The sequence below is a fragment of the Scleropages formosus genome, chromosome 25 (assembly GCF_900964775.1).
Source record: "Scleropages formosus chromosome 25, fSclFor1.1, whole genome shotgun sequence".
NCBI classification, from domain to species: domain Eukaryota; kingdom Metazoa; phylum Chordata; class Actinopteri; order Osteoglossiformes; family Osteoglossidae; genus Scleropages; species Scleropages formosus.
In genome coordinates this window covers 5,082,501-5,109,913 of record NC_041830.1, presented here as the reverse complement: position 1 = coordinate 5,109,913, position 27,413 = coordinate 5,082,501, and the positions used below count along the sequence as shown (strand labels likewise).

Sequence of the window (27,413 nt, the reverse complement as noted above, 5' to 3'; positions counted from 1 at the left end):
GGGACTCACTCTCCGTGACAGGGTGAGGAGTTCTGCCAGCCGGGATGAATGCGGAGTAGAGCCGCTACTCCTCCGCATTGAGAGGAGCCGGTTGAGGTGGTTCGGGTATCTGGTAAGGATGGCCCCTGGGCACCTGCCTTTAGGGGTACACCAGGCACGGCCAACTGGGACGAGGCCCCGAGGTCGGCCCGGGATCCACCGGAGAGATTATATTTCCCAGTTGGCCTGGGAGCGGCTGGGGATCCTCCAGGCTGAGCTGGAAGAAGTTGCGAGGGATGGGGACGTTTGGGCTTCTGTGCTCTCCCTATTGCCACCGCGACCCTAGAAGGACAAGCAGGCAAGAAGATGGGTGAAAGGAAATTGCCAAGCTGTGTAAATGGGTAAATACTTGTAGGTAGCTTAACGTCGCAGGTCACTTTCAAGAAAGCATCAGTTAATTGAAATAACGTAAGAAGGCCTCTTGTGTGGCTTTTGCACGTGACGTTCCCTCCACCTGCCGGTGTGCCTCTGCTGGTGAGCGGGATGCTGTGGGAGCTACTCGTGACACTGTGCCGCTTGTACTCCGGACCAGCACGCGCTCTTCTTTCATTTACTGCCGAGGACACCCCAGCCGCCGCCTGCTCGTTTCTTTTTAGTTCACCATGCTCTTTTTAATCTTGTTTTTTGGTTTGTGGTCATGTGCCCATACGTTTTTTTTTTTTTTTTTCTCTTTCCTTTGTGGTCCATGTTCACATGCTGAGGACGTGAGCAATAAGTGGTGCATGCATTTAGAAAGCCGAGTCCTATTCTGTCTTTGTTCCTCCCCACTGACATCCGTCCGTTTGCCTGTTTTTGTGGCCACCTTTTCACAGAGCTGTCCTCACGAATCTTATTTTCCAGTCCCGTGTTGCTCTGCAACTGTGCCTAAGTTGAAGCTGGAGCAGCAGGACTACAGAAATACCTTGTGTAACCCCAACTGTGCAGCCAGCCTGCACAGTGAGCCCCACCTCCCAACCCTTCCACGTCCTGTAATTGAATTCATTTTAATTGCCGGCCCTGAATCCCCTCCAAGACCTAAGGACACCCGTAAACAAGTGCTAAAATGGGTCTTCTGTAATACATGTGACATTTAGCTTGGCAAGCGGGAGAGTTTTCAGAGAGGGGGTAGAACACAGCAAAAGGGTCGGGGAGACGGTTGGGCCAACGTTTTCTGGCCGATGACTTTTGGAGAAGCAGATTTATCAGAATGTGGTTTCTGTGTCTTTGAATGTTTCACATCAGGGAAAGGACATGATGAGAGATGCTTTTTAGAGTCTTTCTCCAACCCACTGCATTATATGTTTGCTCCCAGGTTATAGGACGTGGGTGAAAATGAGAGAACGACAAGGAATGGGAAGATCATGCTGGATGATTCCTGCACATCTTTGTGTATAATCTACTACAGTGAGTGAGCTTGAGTCTCCTTCCAGGGGTCAGTTCTGTGTGCTCATTTTCAGTTGACAGGTTTTTACATTTACAGTTATTCATTTAACAGATGCTTTTCTCCAAAGTGACATACATCTCACAGAAAATACAATGTGTGCATCACATCAGCGTAAAGAGACTTATACGCAGGCGCATGATTCTACAGCAGTTAGTTTTACTTTCCACCCTATGAACCAGTGTACATCACCTGAGTACCTGAAAAAAGGTTGGTCCAAGTAATTCCTAATTGCATTCCTCTTAATTTTTTTTAAAAACATTTACATCGCACGAGTAGCTGCATGGAAGTTTATCCGCTATTCAACAGTTATGATCTCAAAGTTATAGAGCATGAGCACATTACATGAACTTAACAGATCATGGAAGAAGTGAGTCTAGAAGAGGTGAGTTTTAAGACTCTTCTTAAATATGGTCATTCCACCATATCGGAGCAGTTTGTGAGATGTGAAGTGGCTGCAATGGCATCCTTGTGCAAACATGTCTACCCAAAAGGACTTGGCATTTCCCACCCAGGGATGCACAGACACATGCATGTGCTTCGAGTAGCCCATCTACCCAGATGTTAAGGACCGCACTTGAGGTGGGATTGGATGAGCCCGGTGAGCTGTGCTGTGTTTCAAATCCAAATCAAATCAAATCACTTTGTCACTTCACCATAAGCACAAGTGTACAGGTGGTGAGAATCTCTGCTGCGTTCTCTGCGGCTGTGATGCATAAGTTGCAAGTATACAGATCGCAGATATACACAACGTAATGCTGAGATTGCATCACCCAGGTACTGGGTGTCAGAACCTTGGGCCATTACACAGCTAGCTTCACCTTAGTGAGGGTTGCGAGGATATTGTAGGTTGTTCGTCTTGCAGTAGAGTCTGAAGCGAGCTGTTTTTCCCCCGCATCAATTCCCCCGTCTTTTAGAGTTAAAGTTTGCAGAAAGATCACCATAGTGGAACACGCTCCCATCACGTCTTTTCCCTATATGACATCTGACACATTCATTTAGTTCATACTTTTTCCCCAAATTGACATTTAAAGTTACACACACACGCAATGTCTACAACCACTTGGCCCGAGTGGGGTCGTGGTGAGCCGGAGCGTAACCCGGCAACGCAGAGCGCAAGGCCGGAGGGGGAGGGGACACGCCCCGGACGGGACGCCAGTCCGCCGCAAGACACCCCAAGCAGGACTCGAGCCCCAAACCTACCCTTATAAAGTTACGCCTCACGATTATTTTACCCCCTCTCAGGGTCAGTTCCTTCATCAAGTCTTCTGCAGAAGGAAGTGGTATTTGAATCTGGGTTCTTTCAGTGGAGGGTGGCAGCTCTGGCCATCTGCTGCTCTATTACACTTTCAGTAATTTGCAGTTGTACCAAAGAAAACGAAGTCTGAGAATACACAACTTGACAGATTAAAGTTAAATAGCTTTAACTTTTTTGCTGCATGGTCATTGTCTTCTGTAACTTCATCTAATACAGTTTAGTCTATTTCTGGCCTCAGCCAAGAGAGTGAAAGCAGGTTAAAAACAGCCACGGTCATTTGGAGTTTGAGTTGTACTTGGAAGATTCATCGTGTGTGTGTGTGTGTGTGTGTGTGTGTGTGTGTGTGTGTGTGTGTGTGTGTGTGTGTGTGTGTGTGTGTGCTTATTGGTGATAAAGCACTGCACTCTAACAATCATAGATAGTAAACTTGTGGGTTTCCACACTCGCGTGTGTTGCGCTCCAGCAGAGTGACAGGGCCGTGCCGCAAGACGGGATTGATCGAGCGGGCCAAAGCAGGGCCTCTCGCTGGCACTGTGAGCTGCATGGGTCCCCAGCGCAGTGGAGAGCTGTTGTCCTCTTCCTGGGAGTGATAAATAGCTTGAGTTACAGCAGGCTGGGGGAGGGAGTCAGACCCTCCGCTCACCCGTTTTTAAAAGACTCTTTATCACTACCAGCCAGAAACAGATGGGAGCTCTCCAATCACAGCCCCATAGATCCCCACAAAAGCCGGCTAGACCGTGCGTGTCTGTTTCTCACATACAGCTGGACTCTTGCAAAGTGCGGTGATGCGGCCTTTGACTCTTCCATGGTCGCACTTTTTTGCTGGGCTCCTGCCTTGTTGCCCTCCTGCCACGGATGCTACTACAGGTGAGATGTTCATGGGCACGTGTGTGTGTCCATGCGTGCATCAGAACTGCGTGCCTGGACAGCCTTACTTTGTACCCTATGTCTTCAGTGTTCCGTGATGGCAACAGCTGTAGGATCTGTCACGTGGAAAGCTGTTCTAGTCGTCCTCGTAAGGATGCTGAAGGGCTACCTTCTCCTGCTAGTGCCTCCGAAAGACACATGGGGAACTCTGGGGAAGAATTAATCCTTTGTGTCTAAGGGGAAAGAACAACAATCCTCAGGCTCTAGGAGTATGTCTCAGACCCTGTGAAGGAACCTCTTTCCCCCTCCTTCTTAAGAGGCAGCAGTAGCAATGCTCACCACCATCTACCTGCCCGTTGTCCACCTATCTCTCGCCTTGTTTCCCCTCTCCTTATCTCACTTTCCCGTCCTTCCTCTGAGCTCTGTCCCTCCCCTGCGTCTCCCTCCATGCCGCTCGATCCATTTTTAATATGAAGCAATATCCCTTCCCTTGCCCAGCTGTGTAAACAGTGCGAGTGTCCACATGTTTCTGCCGAGGCATAGAAGCGCTCAACAGCCCGAGGAGCAGAAGCTGCGCGGACCACGATCGTCAACAGCCCCCATTTCTGAGTTTTTTCGATGCTGTGCCTCTGTCTGTGTCTTTGCGTGTGCACGCACATGCACACACATTGTCGAGAGGGGGCGCGTGTGTGTGTGTGTGTGTGTGTGTGTGTGTGTGTGTGTGTGTGTGTGTGTGTGTGTGTGTGTATATACGCGTGCACACTCCCTCTATAAACATAGCCTTGGGATTGTCGACCTTGCTAAATGAGCCAGATAGCACTGCATCGCGGTTTGTCTCCAGTTCCTTCGGCCCAAAAAGGACACTTAATCAGTCTGCTTCTCCATCTTCATATGTTTGTAAAGGCACATCCACAAAAACAACTGAAATAGTTCTAAAAAGTAGTAGGGTGGCAGAGTGCGCTGCTAGTTAGGACCACAGACTGGTCCGTGAGGGTTTCTGCTCCACGGATGGATGGATGGATGGTTAAAAGTAACAGTAATGAGCAAAGTGACAGTAATTCCAGTAGAAATACAAATTATGCTTAAGTGAAAACTGGTAAATTGAACACGTGCCACCTCTCTCGCCCCGCTGCTGCGTTCGCGTGCCGAGTCCTGCGGCGGCGAAGCTTACAGGTGGAGGAAGCAGGAGGCGCTCCGTTCGGAGGGTCCCCTTGCTCCCTGGCTGTAGCGCTTACCCTCGGGCCCGCGTTCGCAGGTGCGTGCTCGCTGGCATTTGAGATAATTAAAGGGTGACCTTTTTTTGATGGAAGCAGAAATGTCAGAGCCCGTCCTCAGCGAATGTGTGGAATTGCCTCGAGCGGGCCTCAGCGCCGTGTTGGGGGGTCCCTGACCTCGCCCCCCCCCCCAAGGTGTCCCCATCCACACCTGTATGTTGGCTCGCCTGCAGTGTGGACAGGATGTCTAGGTGCCCCTCCTTCACCTGGGGGCGGTGTGTACAGGGACATGGGACGCAACTTTTTGAGCTTACGCATGCGCGCGCCCATCAGTGTGCACACAGCTTTCCTCGATAAATATTTGAGAACCCGGTGCTGGTGCAGCCGTTGGTGTGTCCTTGACATGTGTCCTCTGCATATCGTATGCATCACATCCTCTCTCCGGACAATATTTTACATCCGCTTTAGAGAACATTTGTAGACAGTCTCATGCTGTCACGTTCCGGTTTTTGGAATATGGCTCAATCCGAGTATGAAGCGCACCCTTTATGGCTGCCCTTTATGGCTTCGCGCTCGAATTTGTCAAAGTGCCACCGAACGGCACTCGTCGAACCGGCGATGGGCTTTCCGCTGCAGCAAAGCCTCTTGCCGGGACTCGGAGACACGTCGGTTTGCGCCGATGAGCTGGAGCAGAAAGGCAGTATTTACCACGCGCATGCCTGAGCAAGGGTGCCGGCTGGCCGTGCGCGCCGCAGAGCAGTGTGTGCCTCCCTGCTTGCCGTAGCTGACAGTGACCTCTTTATTTGTACTTGTTTGCCGTTCCCTACAGACGCTCTTTGAAAGCACGGGCTGCCCCCCCGGCCTCCAGTTGGTGGTTTTCGATTATTTATTTAGCATCGGCTGTCAGTTTGCATTAAGTCATGCCCCCTTACCCCTCTCCCCCTCCACCCGCCCCGGACCCTGCTATGTCTGTGGAACAAATACAGAGAAGGGGGGGTCTGCCCCGAGAGCTTATTTAGAAAACAACGGTGCAAACAGATAATGTAATACACACACACACACACACCATCAAGGGATCCCTCACACTATGGGCAGTTTGAAAGGGAGCCGCAGCGATGGGTGCTGTACACTGCAGAGGTACAGTAACCTACATGGCACATTACAAGATGTACCTTTGACAGCCCTCTGCCCTCAGCAGGTGGAGAGTGTCATCCCACCGAGGCCGCGTGTCCCTCCCCGAAGATTGCGCTCTTTTCGGCAGCGGCGTCACTCTGACCGCTGGTACGCGGCGGCAGGCCTTACGTTGATGCGTGTATTTTTACAGTGTAACAATAGGTGGTGAAGCCCGTATGCAAAGGAGGCCCAGTGAGGTGTGATACAGCAGCTCCGCAATCCAGGCTGGTGCAAGAGTAAACCTGCAGAATCAAGAATTTGAGTCCAAATAAATATATAGACCCGACATCGGCTTACTGTAATTTCTTAGAAGAACAAGTACACATTTACATGTATTTATTTAGCAGATGCTTGTCTCCAAAGCGACTTCCAATGAACTTTATGTAGTGTTATCAGCCCACACACCTTATTTACCAAGGTGATTTACACTGCTAGATACACTACTTACACCGGGTCACTCATCCATACATCAGTGGAATACACTCTCTCTGTGTCACTCACACACTATGGGGGAACCTGAGCAGCATGTCTTTGGACCACACACACACACTCTCTCTCTCTCTCTCTCTCTCTTTCTCTCTCTCTCTCTCTCTCTCTCTCTCACACACACACTAGCTGAAGCTGCTTGTCCTGAGCAGGGTCACAGTGAACCGGAGCCTAACCTGGCAACACAGGCCGCAAGGCTGGAGGGGGAGGGGACACACCCAGGACGGGACACCAGTCCATCACAAGGCACTCCAAGCACGACTCGAACCCCAGACCCACTGGAGAGCGGGCAAAGGCCAAACCCACTGCACCCCCTAGGGCTACATTGCTGCCTATAAATAGTATGTAGACTGATGTGTCGGTAGGACTCCCTGGTCACTTGGTGATCAGTTAGGAAACAGTTGGTGAATATGGCGAAACAGCATCTCTCTCACTGGTCGAAGTAGTGAAGACTGCAGCAACACCAATCTTGAGCAAGTGGTGGCACTTTCTTCTTCTTTCTAATATGTTTCCAATTTATACAAACTGTAAAACTACATAAAAACTAGTTAAAGGTTGATTGTCTTCATTTAGACCATTAGAAGGAAAGTAAAGAACTTCAGTTCCATGTCGGAAGTAATTAAAAAGCCTGCATGATCCAAGTGAACTTTTGAAAATTATACCTTTTTTGCTACATGAACTTTGCCGTGGTTGGTTGAGAAGACATTATTACATACTGATTTCGTCCTCTACTGCCACTGCTGTAATTTGTCATGTTATGGATTTGTTATATTCCCCCCCCCGCCAGAATTTTTAGTTTGCATCGTAAACCGTGAATGGCCTATCATCTCATCGGAGAGGAATTTACATTTATATTTATTCATTTAGCATGCGCTTTTCCCCAAAGCGGCGTAAATCTCTGAGATAAACTAAGAAGTGCTTCACACCAGCAGGAGAGATCCATATTCAGACACACTCGCTGTGTCTCGTACCACAATATAAACCAGTATACGTTACTCAAGTAGCTGCATATGTTTTTTGTTATTAGACAGATGACATAGTACACATTTTTGGAGCCCATGTCAGAGAAGTGAGTTTTGATCCTCCTTCAATGTTGGGAGAGATTCAGCAGTTCTGAGCGATAGGGGGAGATCATTCCACCACGTTGGACCCAGAACTAAAAACCTTTCTGCTTTTGATTTTAGACCTTTTGTATGTCGGACCACCGAGAGGGCAGAGGAGGAGGAGGAGTGTAGGAGTTTGGTGGGAGTGTCATTTGCAGAAATTGAATTTCTTGCATGATCACTGTGGACAACCTCGTCCTCTGGGTCCCAAGAAAGGAAATGGCTTTTCCCCAGAGATACCCCAGATGCACAAAGCACGGCCTTTTAACTGCACGCTTCTGGAAAGCTCCTTGAGAACAGGTTCCCTGCATCCAATTGAGTTTTGTCTAGCGTTGTTCCCAGGCAGCTGTCCCACTCAATCAGTTCCCTTCCCAGATATAACAAGGACACGTGGACTGCCAGCGCAAACACACACACTCCTGGATTCCTGGACCTCTCGGGGGCATGTGGTGCCAGAGCTTCTGGAGTGCGGCTCTCTCATTTCCCTGCTGTGATTTGCGTGCATGTGTGCGTCCGTGTCCCTCTGCAGCTGTGTGTGTGTGTGTGTGTGTGTGTGTGTGTGTGTGTGTGTGTGTGTGTGTGTGTGTACGTACACCTGTCCTCATGCTTTTGGGTATAAACATCACTCATGGAGTTGTGATGCTGCCCCAGTGTTTTCCTCATCCTTTCCGCTCCAGTGGAGACGGCTCATCTGAAAGGGACGTTTGTATGTTTATATCACGGCGTCAACTTTCTGGCTTCATACATATTTAGCACGAGCTCCCGTTTCTGTTTATCATCTCATTGATATTTCACTGTCTAGCATTGAACATCCTTTTACATTATAGCCCTACCATTGTGGCGAGGCGCTGCCGCTTGACCGCCAGCCTCCCGTTCCTTGCGCGTACGTAGTCGAAAAATAAGACCGTGATCTAGCGCGCATACCTGAAAGCTGAGATACAAGCGCGTTAGTATTTTTATATTTAGCATAAATTAGTCCCACGAATAGTCACATGAAAGGCTTAGGGCTATGGAAGTTGGGCGCAGCCTCCGCTTCGAAATTCCCATGTACACAAACATACATATACAGACGGCAGCGTATGAATTAATTACAAAGTGCATCGCTATGGAAAGTGGACCTGTGGGGTTTAACCTACTTAGTATCTTGCTTAATAATTGATTAGTTAGACTCATAGCAGCAGGCGCTACAACGGCTTCCCCGCATTCGTGCTTTTCCTCCGCCTTTGATCGCTTGTGTCGTCGTCTCCCTCTCGGCCGGCTCGGCACGGCTTTCGCTCCATCACCTCCGTTGGCTTCGCTCCCCACTGACAGACGGACCTGCCCCTTCACCTTACCTGCTTACTGAACATTTACCAGGAGCTGGAAGGGGGGGGAAAAAAAACGAAATCCGTCAACGAAAACCCCGACCGCCAGCGACCCGCCGTTGTCATCTGCCCGCTTTATACTGGAAGCCAGCATGCGAAGCCTTATCCCTGCTGCGAACCGGTGAGGATCCGACCCCCTTTGCCCCCTTGTGCGCTACACCTGTGACAAGGCTGCTCAACTCCCTGTTTACATGCTGGCTCCCACAGTCGCCCACTGGTGAGCAATCCGTAGATCAATAAAAGTAAGCCAACTAATAGGTTCCTGACCCCATAAAGTGAGCTCCTGGCTTCATGGGGGTAGGAGAGTGTGTCGAGGGGGGGGGGGGGTCTTAAACTGACATGGCCTCTGGCACTGGGGAGAAATGTGTTATGTGAAGCCAGTGAAGATTTAATTAAAACACTGTGCCCAGGAGAAGTGTCTGGGACTCAAGGAGAGCTCCTGTGTTGTCTGCTGACCTTTTCCCCTGGCCCTTCGGTCACTGCCTTCACCAGCGGCTTGAAAATAGCCACTGGTTTTCCTCATTGTGTCCGTTGCAGGTTAGTGTCTGATATAAGTACAAGGTCTGCTTCCGGTGTTGCTGCTGTTATTTTTGCATTATTAACAGTTCTTCGCTCTCGTTTTTGCAAGCTGTCGAAAGAATGTAAGTAGGTGAGGAGGCGTGTTTTGGAGCAGTGGATTTTAGAAGGGACTGCTCCCGACTGCTTGAGACTGCGTGCTGCGTGTGAGGGACGCTCCCCGTGGGGGGGAGAGCGTGACGGTGGCCCTGTCCCATGGCCAGTCTTATTGGAGTCAGCTGTTAGGGTTCCACTAATGGGTGTTGATTGCTGTCAGCCGCACATGGATTCCACTGTGTTTTTATTTGCCCTCTACACTCAGTGGCTTCAGAAGACTCCGCCACCAAGTCACGTACTGCACCTTATTATTTCTTCTCTTGGTGTGTTTATCTAATAAACTTGGTTTTGTTCACGGGTTGACGGCATAACTTCTTGCGTGCGTTTTGTCGATTAAACACCATTATGTCCCATTGGCTATGGAAAAGGAGCGTGCGTTGCATCGTATCAAACCGGAATTCCTAATGGAAGCACAGCGATGAGCGAGGTTATCGTGTGTAGGTGAGGTTCTCTCAAAGACGGACAGTAAGGCTTGGAATACACACGCACACTGACTGAAACTGCTTCTCCCAAGCAGGGGTCGCGGTGAGCCGGAGCATCACCCGGCAACACAGGGCGTAAGGCAGGAGGGGGAGGGGGCACACCAAGGGCAGGACGCCAGTCCATCACAAGGCACCCCAAGCGGGACTGAAACCTCAGACTAACCGGAGAGCAGGACCCAGCCAAGCCCGCTGTGCCGCCGCCCCCCAGGCTTGGAACAGATGATGGAAAAATAAGAGAATGACCAGAAACCAAATGGGTGGACTCAATCACGATGACAGCGGAGACACATCTCTCTAGCTTATACACTCTCTTTATATGGTCATTTGCACCCTGTTCATGTGGTTGCTCAGAATCTACATTGGCTCAACAGCAGCAAAAGCAATGCTATGTTTGAAGAGTTGTACCCGATCCCACTGCACGGTCACAAAAACACATGTGGAAATGATGCACGTCACCACCTTTGTCTTGCTGTCACAGTTGTTGGGGCAGCCGGTAGCATAGTCGTTAGAGCTGCTACCTTCGGTTCGAATCTCACCTACTGCCGTAGTACCGTTGTGCAACATCCTGCCTCAGATTACAGTATGTCAGCAAAATTACCCAGCTGTATAATTGGATAAATACTTGTAAGTAGCTTAACAGTGTTAGTCATTTTGGAGGAAAGTGTCAGCTAAATGAATAAATACACGTATTAGTTGTATTTTGTCAATTTTCAGGTTCCCCAAAATCTCCTGTCTTGCGTTCTCGATCAAACGAGACTGCCTGATTTTCTTGATTCAGTTCTTATTTCATAGAAACAAATCTTGTGGAAAAATAATACCAAAAAGAGTCTGCTGGCAGCGTGGGTAAACAAACAATTTCCTGGTTTGGCCGCTGAGTCACGGCCGGATTTCCCGTCTTGCTGTTGGCGGCGCTGCCTACGGAGCTGGCCGCTTGCACCTCTTTCTGATTGCGCAGAGGCGGGAAGTTCGCTTGAAAAATCAGCTTTGAGCCTTTCGTGTCCAGGTGCGCCTGGGCACGAAGGAGTGATCAACGCAGCCTGGTTTGTGTGACTCTTCGTTCCCTCGCTGGCGGGATGGCGCATCTCCGTGGCAGTGGGTGCGTACGTAGAGGTCATCATCGTTAAAGCTCCAGTCTGGGCTCTTCTCTGTGGTGTCCCATTCTGGGTAGAAGGACCCTTTCCAGCAGCCCCAGCAGCACATATCTGAGCCCAGTCTTCGGTCTGTGAGCTCAAAGCGTTAAGTTTGCCCGAGTCTTTGTGTTCGGCATCCTTATCCTCAGCCCTGGCATTGTGTGCGAAGGTAACTGAAAGGAACTGAAAGAAGGGCACGAAGGGCACTTGACAGCAGTAATTGAGTTATTGAGAAATGGCATGGAAACGTTGGCTGTCAGACCCCGGCAATGAGATCTCCAGCGCGCGGAACAGTGCAGCGTGTGTGCGTCTGTTTGGACACCTGCACCGGCTTAGTCCCCGAAAGGGAAAATGCACATTTAGCGGTGATCCCGGAGTTCTTAACTTTTTTCTTTCCCATCCCTTCACTTAGCAGATGCTTTTCTCCAAAGCAAAGTTACTACGTCACTTAACCGACACCTTTATCCACGGTGGATTAGTGTTCAATACGCTATTGTCACCACACACCACAGTCATTCAGCCTTTTATGTACAGTATGAGAGCAGCGTAACGCACGCACGCACACACACACACACATGCGCGGTGGTGCTACGGGCGGTTTAGCCGCTCGTTCACCTGAAACGCATGTCCGTGGACCGTGGAAGTAACCTGGAGGAAATCCATGTGAACCCATGTCCGTTCACACAGCCTACACTGTGCCACAGTGTAAGGCTGCAGGGGGTAACAGTAAATAGGGGGACGGGTTTCTGATCCCACTGTAATTCCACAGTATGGTTTCCTAACATGTTCACATGAGCTAGCAGTGGCAGGATGCTGACCCTTCCACGTGTGAACACGGCAAGGCGGAATCTAAAGTCTCCAACGGACACCTTCGTCCCAAACGCTTCGCGCATTTCGCACTTAGCATACCTTCTTTTAGCTGATGCCTTTGTCCAAGGTGACTTTGTCTATCACTAATAACTTTACACTGATTTACCCATTATGCATCAGGAAGTGGAATCAAACCCACGATGTTCAGATTGCAAGGCGATGACTCTAACTGCTGTGCCACCTGGTGGCCCAGTCATACCCTTTTGTACAATTGAGGTTGAGGGTACAACCTGTATGGACTCCCTCCATGCGAAGGGTTATTTTTTACATGACTTAGTACTTAAGGGCTTAAATGTTCTGTTTTTTTGGTTTGAAAAAAACATTTTAAATCGAATAAATACAAACACCGAAACCGCTTGTCCCGAGCGGGGTCACGGTGAACCGGAGCCTAACCCGGCAACACAGGACGCAAGGCTGGAGGGGGAGGGGACGCACCCAGGACGGGACGCCAGTCCATAGCAAGGCACCCCAAGCGGGACTTGAACCCCAGACCCACCAGAGAGCAGGCACAGGTCTAGCTTGTCTAGCAGCTTTCTGGTGGCAGGTTTGTATCTTTAACTTGTGGACTAACTACTGCACTGTGTACAGGTGAGCTAGAGCTGCATTTATGGTGCAAAGTGTCCAAATAAATTTGCAGCTTGTATGCAGGACACGGTAACGACCTGTCATTTACATACTTTACATCGCAGTAATGAGCACCTCGATGCAGGATGCGTAGCCTCCTCTCTATAGGAGAGCCGGCTGACCACGTGCCAGTGGTCCACGCCGCAGGGCAGCCCCGTGAGAGCACAATAAAGACCGGAAGCCATGCGGGATGGGGCTTCCGCTACATCCCTCGCACCCTGGGCCCTGCTCGTGGGTCTGAAGAGCACCTGGCCTGTGGGCCGGAGCAGCGAACGTTCCTCTGCCCACGGTCACAAAACGTTTGTTGGCCCGTGTTTTCTGTGAATGTGTCTCCGTGTGTGTGTGTGTGTGTGTGTGTGTGTGTGTGTGTGTGTGTGTGTGTGTGTGTGCATGCATGCGCTGACGAGAGAGTGTGAGTGAGAGAGTAAGATAAATTATGGCTGTTTGAAAATGCACACCCCTACATGAATCACGCTGTTAATTGTGTGTTCCCTGGTGCTTTAGGAAAGGCCTCTGGGATCTTCGGTGCTATAATTAATGAAGAATGTATCCTTTCATTTCTTGTTTTCCTTTTTGTCTTGCTTACTTTTTCCCACAGTTTTTTTTTTCTCCGCTACAACAATGGTAACGAACGTGCTTCTCCGCAGCTCCGGCAAACGGCATCGAGAACCGTTTGCCGCATTTATCTGCTCTCTGTTAAATGAAACGAAAACGAGCAAGACCTGTCATTTTATGCTCACGACATGCTATGATTTTTTTTAAAAATTTTTTGTTTTATTATATGTGTATAATGAAGAAAGGGGAGGTTTTTGTGTCGTGAGAAATATTGCGGTTAATTACGCTGCTGAAAAGTGTTGATCGGTGTTTTTCCACGTTAGAAATCGGCGCGATGACTTTGATTCTGAATGGTGTTTCCTCTCGTTCAGCACACGGACGTCGCTGGGACCCAGCTGATGCGAGCGCGGCCTCCGAGACCATCATGTGACCTCTGACACGTAGCCGCTCCCGCCCGTGAGTGCGCCACACAGCTTGTAAGGAGCTTTTTTTTTTTTTTCTTCCCGGGGACCCTTGACCACCGCCCTGAGCAAGGCAGCCGCATGGGTGGAACTTGTTGACCGGACTCGCGGCCCACCCTCTCCAGCTCCCCACGACTCGTTGGATTTCTGTCGCCCCTCTCCTCACGGAGTCCTCTGCAGACAGGCCACTTTAGCTCTGCGCACCGGGAGTGGTGAAGGAAGGCCAGCTCCAGGGGCCTCTCGGTAGGTGTCCCCCAGGCCTGGACACGGCGCGGAGCTCGTCCCTCAAGGATCGGCACACCGACGCCCAGCAGACTCGTAACTGTGACAGAGGAGCCCCCCGCTGCCGCGGTACGGCCATACTACCGTATGGGAAGCTAAAGGAGGCCCCGTGACAAAGCCCTCCTTACCTCGTCCGTGATCATCCGTTGACAGTGGATTGAACACCGTACTTGCTGCGGCTATGGCTGGCAAGGGCAATTCGGGCCCGCACCTCAACGGCTTCCCCGTGCCTCATTACTCCTACTTCTTCCCCCATGTTCTGGGGGGGCTGTCCCCGCCCACAATACCGGGGCTGCCCGTTAGCGGCTACAGCACACCATCCCCAGCCAGTAAGTACCTGTTCGCATCCTCGATTCCCTCCGCCACCTTCTCGGCCGGCTTGCTCGTGGGAGGGTTTCCTTCACAGCTCGGGAGATTGCATCATGCCTTTGCGCTGGAGGTTGAATCTTAATTTAGTGTGCTTGTTTAAGGGTGAGCTTTGATCTGATATGTAGAATAATACTTGACATCACTGACAGCGACGATTCCAGAGCGCATTCCTTGAAGGTGCAGCGATCCCAGTGTCCTGTGGGATTTCAACCAGCGTTCATCTGGTTCGGGCTGCAGGGCTCTAGCATAGCTTTGAGCCAAACATATGTTGGTGAAATCGGGAAGGTCATCCTTCAGTGGAGAAACACAGTGCTTTCCCACATCGCGGCAGCCCATGCTCTTTCTGCCTTTGAGAAGCGTCGGCGCTGCCGTTGGCCTTGAGAGCAACACACGTGAGCGACTCGGTGGGGAAAATGTGTTCACTGCGTTTTCGGTTTAAAACGCGAAAATGAAATTTTTAATTGACTGGCCAGTTCCTCACTCATCCCGCAGCTGTGACCCTTTCGTTCGTTGGCACACGTGTCTGAAAGTGCACCGCTGACGTTGGGAAGAAATGATTGCCGTTCATTTTCTTGTGCTTGCGGGAGGCCTGTGTTTGGTCGGAGTGAAAAAATGACACCGGTGCGACTCTCAGGGGGAGAGGAGACGGGGTGGGGGGTGTGCTGCCCCTGAAAAATCAGACTGCATCTTCTCTGTGTACTTTTCTTGCTTATTAATGCAGAGAAAAAAGAGGCAATAGATTAAAAAAAAAAAAAAAAAAAAAAAAAAAATACCGGTCCTCAAATGTGCCCAGACACCTTTAGACTTTGTGCACAGCTCCACTATCCAATGGAATGCGCTTATGGAAAATGGCATGCTTTTTTTTTCTTCTTTTTTTTTCTTTTTTTACCCACAATGCACTGTGAGAGGCATGCTGTGTCCTCCCATTAACTTGGTTGGTTAGTTAAGGTTCTGCACAGACAAGCTGCAGTTTGTTAAAAATGTGGCGCCTCTGAGCAGCAGTTGCTCTGGGACCGCAGTGTTTTGCTTTGTAGTGTTTATGTCCCTGGGCCAGGGAAGACTTCCAGCGGTGCATCTCATGGGATTTATGTTGAATTGAGGTTGCTGGGAAGTCATTTGGATGGGTAGGTGGGTGGGGAGTGTAAAGTCACCGTTATTCTGCTTCTCTTAACCCTCTTCACACTTGGCTTTCACTTGTTGTTCAAGCTCCGCATTAGGGGGTGGGTGTGTGTGTGTGTGTGTGTGTGTGTGTGTGTGTGTGTGTGGGCTTGAGGCCTTGCAGAGTTACAGGTGCACGCTGACGAGTAAGAACGCACTGGCCGTCCTCGAATTATGATGGAGTGCGGTTCCGACAACGTTGCCATAAATTTACTTTGTAAATGTCTTCGTACTTTATTGTATAAACCGTACGGATATGTGTTTCTGAGGTTTGTTAATTTGTTCACATTACTTCATTTAGCAGATGCTTTTCTCCAACGCAACATTCAACAAACTCTATGTAGTGTTATGAGCCCACACACCTTATTCACCGCAGTGACTTACACTGCTAGATACACTACTTACACTGGGTCACTCATCCATACATCAGTGGAACACACTCTCTCTGTCACTCACACACTACGGGTGAACAGCATGTCTTCGGACTGTGGGAGGAAACCAGAGCACCCGGAGGAAACCCACGCAGACACAGGGAGAACATGCAGACTCCCCACAGAGTGAGCGGGGATTGAACCTACGTCCTCTCGCACCACCCAGGTGCTGTGAGACATGTAAACAATATACACAAGTAACATACACAGATGTTATACTGTATAAAAGGCCCTTGTTATGTTTTTCACTAATTTCACCCATTATTCATGTTAAAACAACACTGATTTAGGGTAATAAAATGCAGTACATTGTTATATGTTCGTACTGCACTGTTTTCCCTTTAGTTTGTTTTCTTTTGCATATTTTCTCCGCTACCAGAATACTCACGTTTCACTTGCTAGCCATTTAAAAAAAAAAAAAGTAACTTGAATGGCATCACACAGTAAATGTAGTAGGCAGCACGGTGGCACAGCAAGTAGCGCTGCTGTCGCGAGAGAATGTGGGTTCGATCCCTGCTCAGTCTGTGTGGAGTTTGCATGTCCTCCCCGTGTCTGCGTGGGTTTCTTCCGGGTGCTCTGGTTTCCTCCCACACTCCAAAGACATGCTGTTCAGGTTCACCCATAGTGTGAGTGACAGAGTGTGTGTTATACTGATGTATGGATGAGTGACCCAGTGTAAGTAGTGTATCTAGCAGTGTAAGTCACCATGGTGAATAAGGTGTGTGGGCTCATAACACTACATAGAGTTCATTGGAAGTTGCTTTGGAGAAAAGCGTCTGCTAAGTGAATAAATGTAGTAGAAATAGAACAATGTTTTTGTAATGAAATGCAGTCTGTAACATATATACTGACTGAGTGTATGAAATCTGTGGCCTGCCAACATTATCGTAAAACAAATGGAGCAGTCCTCGTTAGGTGTTTCAACCAGAGATGGGAAAATGAAGTAATTAGGTTGATGTCCAAGTCATCAGTAGCATGTAGTTTTGAGGCTTAATACGCCTTTTACGTGTGATTTGCAGTGGTGTTCTTTGATTAGTAAGGTTTGAACAAGCCGTAATTTGTCTGCAGTTATTGTCCATCAGTCGAGTTGTTAGATATTTTCAGGAATGTAACAAGAGCACGTTTGTGTCAGTGATGTGAACACGTACTTGGTGGCTTCCGCTTTGCTCCGAGTGCCTCTATGATGCTTCATGTCGAACACACTTGTAGCACCTCTGAGAGAGACCTGTAACTCAACACGTGCTGCTTAATTTCTTCCCCGAAGCTCCTCGGCTGCGGGCCCGTAGCGAAAAAGAAGCAAAGCGACACGCGAAGGAGCAGCTGTACAAAAATTAGCCGGGCGCGCGTGCCGTTGCTCTCCGGGGGGGGGGCGATGGGACGAGAGTCCCCGGTGCTGTCAGCTCAAAGGGATCGTGGAGAAGAGCATTGCTTCACAAGGAGGACCTGCAGCGTTTGCCTCGTCTTTTTATTATTTTGTATGTATTTTTTTTTATTTATTTATTATTTTTTTTTATTAATTTAAATTTCTCCCCCTTCCTCCACTCATTAGGCTTCAGCACACAGGCAGAGCCTGCACTGCAGAACGTTGCGGCCCCCATTAGAAAGCCTCTGGTTTCTCCGAAACGTTATCCCAGCGAGCGCAGCACGTGGTGCACACATCCACCCAGCTGTGGAGCAGTGTCTGCTGGACCCCCCTGCACCCATGAGCTCTTTGTTCGGTCGCTACCTCGTGCCTCTTGTTGATCGCTGGGCCACGGGACACACTTTCTCTTCGGTACAGTCATACCTGCTGTGGTGACATCTTCCACTCTTGCTGAGTGCTAACATCTGGATGCCTCTTGTTATCCTTTTTTTTTCTATGAAATTTCATGAAATCAGCTTTTTTTAAAGCTCATTTAAATTTGGGTTGCTTAATGAGCCATTAATATGAAGAAAAGTGAAGCAATAATAAACATTTCGAGGAAAAAAAGGTATTTAGGTGTATGCGATGTGCCGGCATGACGGGGAAAAGGAATGACCCCGGACCGGGCTCCTGGGGCACCGCGCGTCTTCTCGTTGTGAAAGGTGGACTTTACAGCTGCTGCTGAGCTCTCTGCAAAATTAATGCTGATAAAACTTAATGGGTGAGTTTTAAAACAACCCGGCCAAAACTCATTAACTGCTTCAATTGCTTCGCTACGACGTTTCGGTGGGGAGCGCAATCCGCGCTCGATGATTTCGCAAGAGGCGGATTCGGTGGAGCAGGTCCCCGATCCCACACCGTGTGTACGGCTGGTATGTTGCATCACAGACACCTGGTAATGTCTCAAAATGGGCAAAAAATTAAAAAGAAATATTCAGCTTTTTTTTTTTTTTTTATTTTTTAAAAAGAAACAAAGAAAACATTCCAGCTCAAAATGCTCCGTATTAGATTTCCAGAGAAGCCAAACATTGGCAGAAAAGAGATGACAGTGAGTAGAGAGCAGTAGAAGCACTTCAATGTTTTGCGTTCAGCGTTTTGCGGTGCTCTCCAAGCTCCGAGCTGAGATTTCACACACAGATTAGGGAGGAGATTCTCAAAGAAAGGGTCCCTTCGCAGAGTTGTCCTCATGCTTGAATATGGGGGAGAGAAGGGAAGGGTCAACAGGCATGTTTGCTCCCCACGTTTCTTTTGCCGCTGGTGTTGCTTTACCACTAAAGTGCCAACTTCTAGAGCTGTTGCCTCCAGATTCGCCATGACATCACCACATCCTGCTCGGGGCGTCGACTCCTCGCACGTCCAATATCCGCACGCCAAACTGGTTTAACGCAATCGCTGCTCATCTGGAACGTCCTTACCATCACTGGAGAGCCTCTACCAGGCCAGAACCATCAAGAGAGCCATTAACATCATCAAGGACAGTAGTCATCCCCAGCACAGCCTTTTCACACCCTTACCATCAGGCAGACTCTACAGGAGTGTTAAAGCCAGAACCTCAAGGTTGAAAAACAGTTTTTACCCACAGGACATTAGTCTTGTGAACAACACCCATCCACTGCCTCTCCACCCATCACAGCAGACACAGTTCACCCTCTGAGCTTGAGAGGTGTCAACTACCCCCCCATCCCTCCTACACACACATGCACATCCACAGACTACCACACCCAGAGACCACAGACTACCTCCGCATATCTCGCGTACACAAATGCCCCCCCCCCCAACTGCGAATAGACCCAATCTACCTCTGCAGGACTTTGCACATGTACGACTGCCACGCTTAAATTGCGCACTGCACACTTTATATACGTATATAACCTCATTTCTTGGATTTTTGCACTAATAGTATTTTTTGTAAATTTCTGTTTTTCTTTCTTTGTGTTTCTCTTTCCTTATGTCCTTATTTGTCATAGGCTGCTGAGAGGATTCACAGAGTAAGAATCTCATTGTACGGTGTAACGAACTGTTTACTGTACACATGACAATAAACTCTTGAATCTAGTTTAAAAAAAAAAAAAAAAAAAACACATATAAAAGGGACTGTTTTGCCAGCTAGGGGGTGCGGTGGCGCAGTGGGTTTGGCCTGTGCCTGCTCCCTGGTGGGTCTGGGGTTCGAGTCGCACTTCGGGTGCCTTGCAGTGGACCGGCGTTCCATCCTGGGTGCGTCCCCTCCCCCTCCAGCCCTGGGCCCCGTGTTGCCGGGATAGGCTCCGGCTCTCCGTGACCCCGCTCGGAACAAGCGGCTTCAGACACTGTGTGTGTTGCCAGTACAGGGTTTGCTATAGGACAAATCAATAACCAGCTGATTACTCATACTTTAGGATCTCTGGCTGTTCCCCTGGTGTTGAGCTGCTCAGCTTCCCGATGATCACTAAATTGATTGAGTCCAGCTCCGATCCTGCCCTACACCTCAATCCGGCCCTTTTACGCACGGCTGCAGGAATGGCACTCTAGGCCGGTTTGGCACCGAATTCTTTACTTTTCTCTTCTTTTCACGTGCTTCTGTAGCGGAGCATCAGGGGGCCGCCTCTTCTCTCATCCTCAGGATGGCTTTTGCCGCCAGATTTTTCGCTCATAACCTATATCCTGTATCCGCACACCTCCTTACACGTACACTTGTGTGGGGGAAAAAGGGCTCCGTTGTTGACCATGTGCTCTATGTATTTCTGTGCTGTGTTCTCTGTGTTTGCTTTGTGTGCGTGCACACCCATTCCGCTCACCTTATGAGGACGTTCCGGGCGAAAATGGTCCCATGAAATGAAATCCTTTGTGAAGTTAGCTGCAAAAAAAAAAAAAAAAAAAAAAAGTGCAATTTTTAGTCTTTCATATGTTCTTGGGCTTTGTAGGTGTTGGGTTTCCAGCGATCGCTGCTGGAGGGAAAGTGAGCGTGAAGCCCCTACAGCGATGCAGGGTGCCGTGCGCCACTGCGTATGGGAGTGTGTGTCTGTCAGGACTCTCTCGGTGTTTACTGCGAAGGGTGGTCAGGTTCCTTCCCTTTCGCAGAGCAAACATTTCCTGTCTGTAAACACTGGAGAGCCAGGACCCAACCACTTCCTGAGCTGCATATCTCAGCCCCCCCCCCCCACCCACACACACACCACTCACACTCGTGTGGCAAACGCAGCCGGTGCAGAAAGCGTTCCCGGACGCTCGTGGCTCCAGTGCCCGCTCTGCTTCTACATGTTTGTCCCTCATCGTTGTTTCGCCACCCAGGGTTGTGCGCCATGCTTGGAGCAGCAGGGTGGGCCCAGCGACCGTGGATCGGGGGTCTTCCCTCCGGTCTGGAAAGGCTGATAGCCATCAGTGCTGCAGCACTGCCCCTCCAGCTGCGTGCCTGCCTCGTGCCCTCTCAGCGGGGTGTCTGTTTCGTTCCCAAATATCCGCATCCGTGGTAGTTTTGGAAGCGCAGCTTAGGTGCCCCGATGCGAGTAAACGGAGGGGAAACCGCGGAGGTTTGGAAACTCTTTCGGATCCGCAAATCGCCACGGCTGGATGGACGGGGGAACATTAGACACAGTGTTCGCTCGGCGGAGCTCAACGGCGCACGGTGTCAGAGACGGCCCCTCGTGTTTGGATATGAAAATGGAAGTGTGTGTGTGTTGGGGGGGATGCTGGGGTAGACTTTCAGTCAGCCTAGACAGGTGGTTTTACTCAATGTTGGTGGTCTTCAGATGGATGGCCCAAACCACTGGGGCTCCACCTAGGTGGGATACACGCTATCCCCCAAGCGCCAAGTGATGAGTTCTTTCTCCCAGCGCCCAGCAGCTAACTGCACCTACAAACAAGCATGAGGCAGATGGGCAGGCATGCGCTGAGCTCCGCGCGGACCCCTTCGGGGCACGTTGGGAAGCCTCCTGCCTGCGCAGCACCGAGAAATCTGGCTCGGACAGAGTGCCCTGGCTTTCGGGTGGAGGGTTCGAGGTGTGAAGAAAGGGGTGAGCATGAAGGACACGCAGTGCTGCCTATAAACACACACACACACACACAGGGCAGGGACACCCCTTATCAGTGCTGGCGCTGATAAACCTGCAGTGATGCTGCGAGGAGAACACCAGGAAAGCAGCGGTCATTCATTAACCACATTTCGAGTCGCCGCGGCACATTAGGACCGTTCCTGACCAAAATGACGCGTCACTTTGTTTATCTTTAATATGCGTAGATAACGTTATTGCTCATTTATTTTGATTAGACTGTTATCTTGAGTTTTGTTAGATTGTTTGAGTAACCCTCATCGCTTTGGTTACTGCGTAGGGTTAAGCTGATAAAGCTCTTCGGTCGTATCTTAAAATGTTCATTAGGCTGTTAGGCAGAAACTTGCCATGTGTACATAACACTGCTGTGTGTGTTTGTTTTTAAAATCTTATATGGAGGCGCAGAGGTTAAAATGTGTTGCAAAGAATGGGGAAGGACTGGTTAGTGTCTGTGTGTTTTATTTTCATATTCTGCATGCCTGTTAATCAATGCAGTGCTCTCTCTCTCTCTCTCTCTCTCTCTCTCTCTCTCTCTCTCTCTCTCTCTCTCTCTCTCTCTCTCTCTCTCTCTCTCACACACACACACAGAGGCTGAAACCGCTTGTCCTGAGCAGGGTTGCGGTGAACCAGAGCCTAACCCGGCAACGCAGGGCCTGGGGGGGGGGACACACCCAGGACAGGACGCCAATCTGTCACAAGGCGCCCCAAGTGGGACTCGAACCCCAGACCCGCCAGAGAGCGGGACCTGGCCAGCCAAACCCACCGTGCCCCCTTTAAAACAGTGCTAAATGTTTTTTTTTAAATTCTGAGCTCATCCCAGCGTGGCACGATATTGGTCAAGTCACGGCTTGTGAACAGTGCGGGCACCACCGCCACATGGGGTGGGCGTGTTCCTACCAGCCTGGTGAAAACGAGACACACGGGATCGGCTTTCTTTGCCCGAAAGTCCTTGAGCTCCGTTGCTGCTGTACACACGGTATAAAAGCACTCAGCAGCCCACAGTGCCAGCACCCTCCACTGCCCCCCAACCATGCTGACACTTTCTAGGGAGTCATTGTCACTCTTTTTATATCTCTGTGTATTTCAGTTTCTGCAGTCTTGCCCTGAACTGCCTCACGGAGCAACAGTATGATCTCAGCTGGCTTGGTGTTCTAACGCTGCTTATGAACATCAGCCCCCTTTGCACTTTCCTCCAGCTGCTAAAAGGTGCGGTGGCAAAGCGCGTAGTGCTACTGTCTCACAGCGCCTGGGTGGTGCGAGAGGATGTGGGTTCAGTCCCCACTCAGTGTGTGTGGAGTTTGCATGTTCCCCCTGTGTCTGTGTGGGTTTCCTCCAGGTGCTCTGGTTTCCTCCCACACTCCAAAGACATGCTGTTCAGGTTCACACAGAGAGAGTGTGTTCCACTGATGTATGAATGAGTGACCCAGTGTAAGTAGTGTATCTAGCAGTGTAAGTCACTGCAGTGAATAAGGTGTGTGGGCTCATAACACTACATAAAGTTCATTGGGAGTCGCTTTGGACAAAAGTGTCTGCTAAATAATTAAATGTAAAATCCAAGCTTTATTATGCTTTAAAGTGCCCCACAGATATGCAGCACTCATTGCCTTCTCCAGCTGCTCCCCGGCTCTGCAGGTATGTGGCAGTTTGTGTGGAAGTTGGAGAACGATTCGTACGATCATCTCAGGTGGTCTAATCGATATTGATCAGGGCCACCCACTGTGAACCAACCAATTCGGACAGGGGTTTGAGTTTGTAAGCCGGGTCACTGCTCGGGAGTCAAAATACCTCTTGAGTGTACCAGGCCTGCCCCCGCAGTGGTGGTAACATCATGCGATTGCATTTGACTCTAGTAGCCCCGAAATAGCGTTGCAATTACACAGTTTTGGCTCAACTGTTTAGATGAGCAAAAATGCATCGGAAAGCAGCTTGTTTGCAGAAAACAATGAAGGAGCTCAACAAAGCGAGGCCCCCGCTGGTGCTGAGCCGCAACCTGTCGCCGCACGTGCTGCTCTCATCCCTCCGGTGTCTGCAGGCTGCTTAGGCAGATATTGCGCCTTACAAAGAATGGCCACATTAGTCGTGCCGTATTCCCACAAACGGCTCCCCGGACACCTCTGAAGCAGCCTCTTACTGCCACCCAATTGGTCCCCCTGCTACCCTGCAGCGGGCTGTGTTTTAATTCTGTCTACATTCATTGTGGTGCGCCGCAGTGGAGCCCTCCTGCACGCTGCTTCATTACAGGTGCCCTGTTGGCACGAACCACACAGTGCTGCTCTCGCTTGCTTGCTGAGGATAATGAAAATAAAGCTGAGGTCACCTGCTCTCTCTATCTGTTATTTTTTTTGGAAGTTGCAAGGCTAGCAGGTGGGGTAGTGGTTCAGGACACACTTACGCATTGTAGGGTGCTGGCACATTTTGAGTCGTGAACCAAGAACCTTCCGGATAACGGTATCGGAGATGCGTGATGCCCTCACGCGACTTGAATGCCCCGTTCATGGCAACCTGGTTGGAGATCCTGCCATCTTGCCTCCTTGAGGTGTATGCAAGCAGCACGGTGGCACAGCGAGAAATGCTGCTGTCTCACAGCGTCTGGCTGGTGCAAGAGGACGTGGGTTCGATCCCTGCTCAGTCTGTGTGGAGTTTGCGTGTTCTCCCCGTGTCTGCGTGGGTTTCCTCTGGGTGCTCTGGTTTCCTCCCACACCCCAAAGATATGCTGTTCAGGTTCACCCATAGTGTGTGAGTGACAGAGGGTGTGTGTGTTCCACTGATGTACGGATGAGTGACCCAGTGTAAGTAGCGTATCTAGCAGTGTAAGTCACCACGGTGAATAAGGTGTGTGGGCTGGTAACACTGCATAGAGTTTGTTGGAAGTCGCTTTGCAGAAAAGCGCCTGCTAAATAAATAAATATAAATTTAAGTCAAGGAGCCTTTCCATGAATAGGTGGAGAGACTGGATTCCACCAGGTGGTCTCTTGTAAACACACATGGCGATCTACCACTTGTTGCTCTCTCTCTCTTCTCCTGTCCTCTCTACTAGTGGAAGGCAAACACTCCGTGTGGCACTGTCAGCGCCATGGATCAGACAGCGAAAACCAGCCTTCGGCCACAGCTACTTCGCCTCTAAGTGTTAAGAGTTCGGTACACTTTCAAGACCCTGTTTTTCTTTACCTTTTCAGAACAGTCACCTCCCTAAAGCATTTCTTGTGTTTTGTCATGTAAGAGATGGTGCCTTTAAGCGGGGCACTGTGTGGCGTTACGGGGCCACCGCTCTTATGTGCCAAATGTCCGAGTGGCTAACCCTGAATCGTGGCCGCTATGGTGAGGTTTTTCACAAGGCCTGTGAAACTTCAGATTTGATCTCCTGAACTTGTGGCTTCCGATCCGAAAAAGCCGTTTAAAAAGGCTGGCCGTTGTGTGGAACTGCAGCGGATGAGCCTGCGCACTACGGTTTCCTCCCCTCCCCCATCCCAGCGCCTTCGAGCACGGTGCGAAAAGCTCATTTCCACAAGGGCCCTGATGTGGAGTGCTCTGCGGAGATTGCTTATGGGCTCTGCGCCACCACGTCGCCTCGGCCTCATCCGATAAGCGCGGCGTTCGCTCGCTGTACCAGCGCCGTTCCCTGTGACGCTGCTTTAATTAAGACACGGACTGGAGAAGCACAGAGCAGCAGAAATTCTCAGGCTTCGTCTCTTTCTCGAGAATGAAAAGGAAGAGGTGGGATCCGGCGGTGCGATTGGCTCATACCATTGGAAATTCAAATCATGCTATTTTTCAGCTCTTTACTGTATATTCTGGTGATCATGGCAGAGGAACAGGAACCATTAACCCTTTGATTCCGTGCCGTTCGTGTGCACCGCTTACTCCGGAGGAGCGGAGAGCGCGAGGCTTCGCTGGATTAGAGACTGACTGATGCGAGTGAAGTGCTTTGCCCCAAATTAGCCCATCACAAAGGAAGAGTGCTTCTGAAGGTCCTGACGGCCCTGTTGCTTGAGGAACAAGTGGATGGAAGCGCGCAAACAAACTTCCCCGCTCGCATTACCGCAGACTCGAGTGCCGCGCTCGCCGTGTTCGCCCCTGACCCCCTCTGCCAATTTGCAGCCGCTCTTTATCAATGGGAGGCGAAGCACGCTCAGCCATTTGCTCAGTCTCGTCCCCCCCCCCAGCCATCCTTTTCCGCCGTCTTGGAGCTAATTGAGTCCTCATCCCTTCCTCAGAAGCACTTTTTGTTTCTCTCTCGCTTCCTTTCACCGTCCCTCTGAACCGCCGGCAGAAAACACTAGAGACGCATCTTCAAGTCTCCGGCTCGCGAGAGCAACTTCAGGCAACCATAATAAACGAGCAGCTCGCGTGGGGCCCACATCCGTTGATTCTTTAATAGCTTCTCCTCATCTTTTGTGCCGCATGCAGTGCGACCGCTTCGTTGAAGAAGCGCTTCGCCTCCGAGGGGCTGCGAAAAGTCCTTTCGGCCCTCTGGTTCCGGTAGGCTTTGCTCTGGCTCGCAGGTACCGCCCCGCAGAAGGCGCCGACACGGGAAGCCGTTGACGTTCCTGCATCCGCGCATTCCGTTTTAACTGTGTCACACGCACATTTGCAGCTGATTCAACTCATGGCATTTTGCTGCCGGGATCCAAACCAAGTGTGCCCTTCAGTGACCTCCATCCACTGCCCCACACACACACACACACACACACACACACACACACACACACCCAGGACGGGACACCAGTCCATCTCAAGGCACTCCAAGCGGGACTCGAACCCCAGACCCACCACGGAGCAGGATCTGGCAGAACCCGCTGCGCCACTGCACCCCCCCCCCCCCCCCCCATGTAAATACACAACATCTTATTCCTACCTATGCTCACATGCGACACAGTTGCGCTGAATAATACGTATGGAAAGCGTTAACGTGTTGGTCCCAAGCCAGACACACAGGCACGACTGGGGAACATCTCCATGAGGAAGGGCTCAGACTTGCTCCGGTTATTTTTCCAACACGTGAAGGTTGATCGACTGCTGTGGAAGGGCAACCTGTGCCGGGTGAGACTCTGTGGCTCAGCGTCATGGGGATCGGGGATGCAGCGAACGTGCGCAGTGCGTGCGGAACGCAAGACACCAAGCGCCATTCGCCCAGCCTGTTGTTGGGCTTCCGTCGTAGTTCCGTCGCTGCTCTGCTCCACCACCCAGAATCTGAGCCCCCACGCAGCGCTCCAGATGTTCCTCGGAGAGCTTCGTAGCCTGTAAACAAGAAGGCGCGTGTGACGCCCGAATGCGTTGGCCCGTAATCTGGGACGCCGTCGCTTTAATGAAAGAATAAGAGCCCCCCCCTCCAGGAGCCTGCGAGGCAATTCCTCCCCCCAATCCTCCCTGAGTCGACTTCAAAGCCCTCCTCTCTTTCAGCAACTTCAAACACTGGGGGGACCATTAAAAGCCAAAATTTATTTTCTGTAAGGTAATGATTTATTTGATTGAGAAATGAAACCGCAAACCAAGCCGACATGATTTTCTTTTTCGGCTTGATTTACCGTAGTGCTCCAATGACTACCAGGTGTGTGTCTCCGTCTCGGCCGCCACTGCGGTGTCTCCCCGTGTCCTCTTGTCGCGGAGACGGCAGCGCAGTCTAAAGGTAGAAATGTAAGTCTTTGTGAGTGTGTGTGAAAGATTGGCGACACATTGCTCTACATACAGCTCTTAAGGCCACTCTAAGAAGGTGCCGTTTCTCTCACACACGCACACACACTCACTCTCGCTCTGTTGTCATCGTCCTCTCCTGGCACGTACAAGTCAGAGGTGGCCTCAGCCACAAGCGTGTCACGTCTAGCAATCATGTGCTTTAGTGTCTGTGTGTGGGGTGTGTGTCCATGCGAGGAGACAGGAAACCGTGTGTTTTTACAGGTGGTCTCGATGCTCCTCTCGCCCCTCTCGCTAATTGCCCTGGTGGGTGGAACCATACGTAGGTGGGGTCGCCCTCTGTCCCACCGCCATGTTTGCTTTCCTCAAAAACAAGCGAGACGGAGAGATTGACGAA

At 50.3% G+C, this 27,413-nt stretch overlaps 1 protein-coding gene across 4 annotated transcripts in view; it reads left to right on the top strand.

Annotated features, from left to right (window-relative positions):
• Window positions 1-27,413, top strand: part of raraa (retinoic acid receptor, alpha a) — a 159,793-nt gene that overhangs the window by 70,112 nt on the left and 62,268 nt on the right. For 2 of the 4 annotated variants that reach the window (XM_029249491.1, XM_029249493.1), the window contains one exon: window positions 13,629-14,329. The exons of 1 other annotated variant lie outside the window; for it this stretch is intronic. In XM_029249491.1, the coding sequence (XP_029105324.1) occupies window positions 14,182-14,329 (148 nt within the window). In that variant the 5' untranslated portion in view covers window positions 13,629-14,181. Of the gene's footprint in view, window positions 1-1,330; window positions 1,423-13,628; window positions 14,330-27,413 lie in introns of all 4 variants that reach the window. One more of the 4 variants, XM_029249492.1, reaches the window with a different exon arrangement.